At 41.4% G+C, this 5,464-nt stretch overlaps 1 protein-coding gene across 1 annotated transcript; it reads left to right on the top strand.

The window, feature by feature from the left end:
• The first annotated feature begins 835 nt into the window (after nucleotides 1-835).
• LOC136511527 (uncharacterized) lies at nucleotides 836-4,218 on the top strand. Its single transcript, XM_066505568.1, has 2 exons — nucleotides 836-1,064; nucleotides 3,933-4,218. Exons 1-2 carry the CDS (start codon nucleotides 891-893, stop codon nucleotides 4,098-4,100), a joined length of 342 nt encoding a protein of 113 aa, XP_066361665.1. The 5' UTR covers nucleotides 836-890; the 3' UTR covers nucleotides 4,101-4,218.
• Nucleotides 4,219-5,464: the final 1,246 nt, after the last annotated feature.

The raw sequence follows: 5,464 nt of genomic DNA, 5'->3' as shown, positions 1-5,464 counted from the left end.
TGTCATACGTGTGAACTGTGATGCCGATGCCGTGGTGATAGTTTACCCTGCGAATTGGACCTCGGATTCACAGAAGCCCATTTGGATGGCAAGAACCGCACATGAATTTAACATGGTTTTTTCTTGTGTGCAAAACGAAGCCTAATTTCTCACATTTGCTATACGCACCACTGGCCAGCGATCGCGATCGCGGGTTCGCCACTGCCACTGATGCAAAGTCACCACCAAAACGGTTGGTGCTGATCTTCGTAAATGCAGACAACACTCTGTTCAGCCATGAAATAACCAAGCAGAGAATGAACTCTAAAACAGTGGCACAGTGGTGACTCTAGCCCACAGCAAAACAGACAGCATTTATAATCTCGTGTTCCAACTAGTTTCAGCAAGAGTAAGGCTGTCTTGATCATCTTCCAAGGACTGCAACCAAAACTATAACCCATCAAACACCGAAGCTTAATCTGCCATGTTGCACAGTTAAACTAAGCTACCGATCGTTGAGCGCCTGAGCCCTCAGTATCTATCTTTTTTACTAATAGAAAACGAGGATGGACCATCCTGTCCTGGCATGTCCTGAAACCAACACATGTTAAACTTAAACAGCTGCACTGAGTCGTAATCTTGATGGCAGCCATATGTCAATCACACAAACAACCAAAAACTCATCGCTGATACCAAAGCTTCCGCCAGCTGCACTGACCGGCCATCCATTTCGTGTTGATCGATCGATCGAGCACCACAGCATCAGCACGGCTGCTTATTATACGGGGTCGCCTTCGTCTATTTCACATAGTACTTCTCTGAGCTCCTCCGCCGCAACATTTCGAAAGTTCTCACCTCTTGTTCCTTGTCTTGGGCTTCATCGGTCGCAGAGGCAAGCAGGGGCGGAAGCGATGGGGAACTGCGGGACAAAGCCGAAGACCAGCGACGGAGACGACGCACCACCTCCGCCCGTCGAGCCGCAGCCAGCGGCGGGGGCGGCCGCGGAGGGGGAGCGCAAAGACGAGGAGGTCGCGGCGCCGGAACCGGAAGGGACGAGCCAGGCCGTTGTGGCGCCACAAAGTGAGGTGCGCAAAAATGATCTCAACTCCCGCACGGCTTTATCGATAACTCAAACAATGGCCCTGTTCGCCATCCCAATTGAAATACAGTATGTCGGATTGCTTTTGTATGACATGGCCAATTTCCGTGAAAGTCACGTGCTCTTGATAGCTTGTCCTTCGTTTGCGGCATCCAAATCCGATCTTAACAATATGAGCAGACCAATCAGTCACAGCAGTAGTAGACATCGGTTTTTATTTTTTTTCTTTCCCCACAGGTTGTTTGTGTTCGCCCGTGTTGTTGAGCACAATGGCCATTTTGGTCCCTCAATTATTACTTAGGCTCAATTTTATCTTTAAATTTTCAAAACGATCATTTAGGTCCTCAAACTATTTTAGACTCAATTTCATCCTACAACTACGAAGATGATCGTTTCGGTCCTTAAATTTTGCACTTTGAGCTCAATTTCAACCATAAACTATCTAAGTGCATTTAACTTCTATTTTCAACTCAATTTTGTCTATTTGAAAAGAAAACTTTATATTTTAGACATAGTTTCATCCATAAACTATCAAAATTATAGATTTGTTATTGTTTCAATATATCCATGTATTCTTAAAGAATAAATAGTGTTTGATGCAACGTAATTGCTCTCACAAATATCATTTAGTCGAATATATATAAATGGTACAATCTCACTCTCTAAATTATCATTTGGAGAGTCATTTACATAAAAATCGCTTTTTATATCTTTACATTCTACAACCGTTCTTCTATATCTTATGCGTACTTTAGAGAGTCATTCTTGTCTTCTATTTTTGGCTAGCGAAAAATCCGGTATAGAAGATGACTATATTTGGATAACCATTTAGAGAAACTGTTGGAGGGTAGCTTTTCACCAAAATCTCTACTCCACATTTAGGAAGGATATGAAGAGTCTTTTGGAAATGCTCTTAAATTACAAGTTTGAGAATTGAGAGGCATTTGGGGTTTTTTTTAGAAAAGAACGAAAAAAGATACATTTTGTTTGGGCTAGATGTCTCTGCTTCCACAACTTGGGTCCCTTGCATTTCGGCCTTTTCTGTAAGAACTGGCCCATGGTATCTATTTTATTTACGGAGGTCGTCAGGTGCTGTGATGGTCTCAGTAATCATGTACGTGGGCCGTGATTCGTTGCTAATTGGCGTTAAATACTTTTTATCCTTTTGATTTGGTTGATGTTAGTATAAAATAACTAGCATGGTGGCTTGCGCAAATAGTGTGGCTAGACTTGTTATTGTATTTTTATTGGCATTATAATTTCATCGTAAACTTGTAGATGTACGATTTGATGGATATGTACCGCTATTTTATTTTTGTGAGGCTGAATTTGTTAATGTGCTTCATGAATTCAAACAGACATAGTTAGTTAGTCACCGGCTTGTTCATTTGCTCACCAAAAAAACCTAAACCTTGCAGTGACCACACCAAGTGCAACTATGACCTCCACTACTAGTTCTCTCATACATATGACTTATGTTTCAGAATACTTCTCTTCCGATCTTTTTAGATTTTTTTTATATTTGATATAAATTTTTTGGTTCAGTATAGACCATTAGATCATTATAAAATCCTATGATGCATATTATTTTTTAGATTAATCTCGAAATTTCTAGGCTCCATTTGCGAACCCACGGCTTGCTTTAATACTGTTAATATAGATATCCTCCATCATCATGAAATATAAGTGATCCAAGTTTGAGTCAAACTATACTAATTTTGACTGAATTTTAAAAGGAGTACTAATATCTATCACATTAAAGATGTAAAAATATGAAAATACATTTCATAATATACCAATTATGCTAATTTGATGGCCTAAATATTATTATTCTTTTCTATGAACTTAGTCAAACTTAACACAACTTGATTTAAGACAAACTCAGATTCTTGTATTTTAGGATTGAGGGAGCAACAGATACGTTCTAATATGAAAGAACTATTTCCTCCATCCCGGTACACAGTTACGTTTAGGTTTTCCAAACATAAAGGAGAGGGATAAATGTTCTGATATGACTTCATTAAGTTTGTCCAGCCATGCGCGCGTGATCTATGTATGTATGGTAATGTGTGTTACTCACTCCATGATCCTAAAAGAAGTCATTTTGAGGTGATTTAAGTCAAACATTTTTAAACTTTCACTAAAAGAAATCTTTTTTGGGTTGGGTTTGAAATTATAAAAAATGATGTAAGTAAATATTTTATATCAAAAAGTAGTGGTCAAAGTTGTTTGGGGAGACCGTGTCGATTTCCAAAATTACTTCCTTTAAGGACATGAATGGAGTATTTATTTATTGGTCGCATATGGATATTTTCATCCACTCACATATATTCAATCATGCTTGGAACCGAATATAATTAGGAAAAAGTCTACTTAACCCCCCACCTTTCATACTTGGTCTACTTCACCCTCCCACCTTTCATACTTGGTCTACTTCACTCCCCAACTATGAAACCGTCTGTTTTACCCCCCCCCTGAACTTTCTAAAACCGTCTATTTTACCCCCCTGGGCGGTTTTTCAGAGACGGTTTTACTACAGTAACAGCGGTTCTGCTACAGTAACAGTGGGTAAAATATGAACCCGTGGAAAACCGCCCAGGGGGTAAAATAGACGTTTTAGAAAGTTCAGGGGGTAAAACAGACGGTTTCATAGTTGGGGGTGAAGTAGACCAAGTATGAAAGGTGAGGGTTAAGTAGACTTTTTCCAATATAATTATATTCCAGGACAAAATTTGAACTTAAAAAATTAGTTTTTATTTTAGGACTAATAAAGTAACAAAATATATTTGAAAATACAAAATATTGTCATGAAAATATCGGCGAGAGCCATGTCTCACGCTGCCTCCTGTGGCAGGAAGCTACGACCACGACAGTCGAAGAAAAAGAGCATGATGAAGCTGAACCAAAGGAAAAGGAGGAGGAGGTTGCCAAGGAAGACGCTGATCACGGCAAGGAGACGGAAACTCCGACGACGGAGGAGGCCGCTGAGCTTCCGGCGTCAACTCCGGCCAGCGTCGCCTGACGCACGCCCGAATCATATCGTCACGCCAAAACGACGCGGCGTTCTTACGAGTTCCATTATTTGCTTCCTGAAATGTTCTGAGGGACCGCATAGGCCATGGCACGACTCTGCAGCTATCTTTCTTTTTGCTCTCGCCATTTCCAGATTCGTTCCGTTGCATGCTTTTAGCAGGCTGTCGCTGGTTATGAGATCTGATGAACTACCACTGGTATATTCGTTTGTTGGTTTGCTGAATATATATGAATATATGATGGGAACTCGTCATTTCCGACCCAAAATTAATAATCAATTAAATTAAGGTTGCTTAGATTTAGATTGCAATACCACGTCCACGTCCACGTCCCGCTGAAACTTGTAATTTTGCGGCCCTTTCATCAGAACGAGGAGGAGCATTCGACGAGTGTAACATCATCGATTGCGGCATATTCAAGTCAGCCGGTAACGAGGAGCATTCGACGAGTGTAACGCCATCATCGTCACATTGTGACACGCCAGTGACTTCATGATCTATTTGTCTTTTGTTTTTCTCTAGAAGATGAATACAACAGCGCGCGGTTGCTTCTTTTAATTTCCGGCCGGAGCCAAACAATGCCTGCTGTTTTCTGTTTTGAAGTGCAAAGATAGTGAAGGGTATATATCAAGAAACTGCACTGTAGGAAAAGAATGTGAATTAGATCTGTCACTCAACGAACCGGCCCTCTGTCATGCATTTCTTGTTGACTCAAACACTACTGTACACGCAACCCGTTCGCGCTTCCGTATCCAACCGAAGAACCGATCCAGTCCACTCCGACAGCACAAGGAGAGTACTACACGCAAATCGCACGGATAAATAAAATGGACAACAACGGCACACAGGATCTAAACACGTCGTGATCTAGTCTAAGACACTTCACTGACAGAGAAATGATCTTTAATTCACTTCAAAATTTGGTTTTAGTCCTGATATTTTTACGTCTAGGATTAGAGAAACCTTTAGTCCGGGTTGGTAGCTTCAACCGGGACTAAAGGTCCCTGCCCAATGGCTACCGTGGTAGACTTTTGCTGCAGGGGACCTTTAGTCCTGGTTGGAGCTACCAACCAGGACTAAAGGTTAACTTTTACTTTCGGTTGGTCCCTTCAACCAGGAGTAAAAGTCTACTCCCGACTGGAGGCTCCGTCCGGGACTAGAAAGTGACCTTTAGTCCTGGTTTCTGTATCCAACAGGGACTAAAGGTCCCCTCCTATATACCCCTTCTTTCTGCCCGAGTCCGAGCCACTTCGAGCTCAGTGTTCTTGCTTCATCGCCGGCCTCTCTTCTTCATCATCGTCTTTCTTCGATTCCTCATCGATTCTTCGGTTCTAAAGGTTACCAACTTTATACT

This window comes from Miscanthus floridulus, chromosome 16, assembly GCF_019320115.1.
Source record: "Miscanthus floridulus cultivar M001 chromosome 16, ASM1932011v1, whole genome shotgun sequence".
NCBI lineage: Eukaryota > Viridiplantae > Streptophyta > Magnoliopsida > Poales > Poaceae > Miscanthus > Miscanthus floridulus.
The sequence above is the reverse complement of the archived record's forward strand: the minus strand, read 5'-3'. Positions and strand labels throughout refer to the sequence as shown.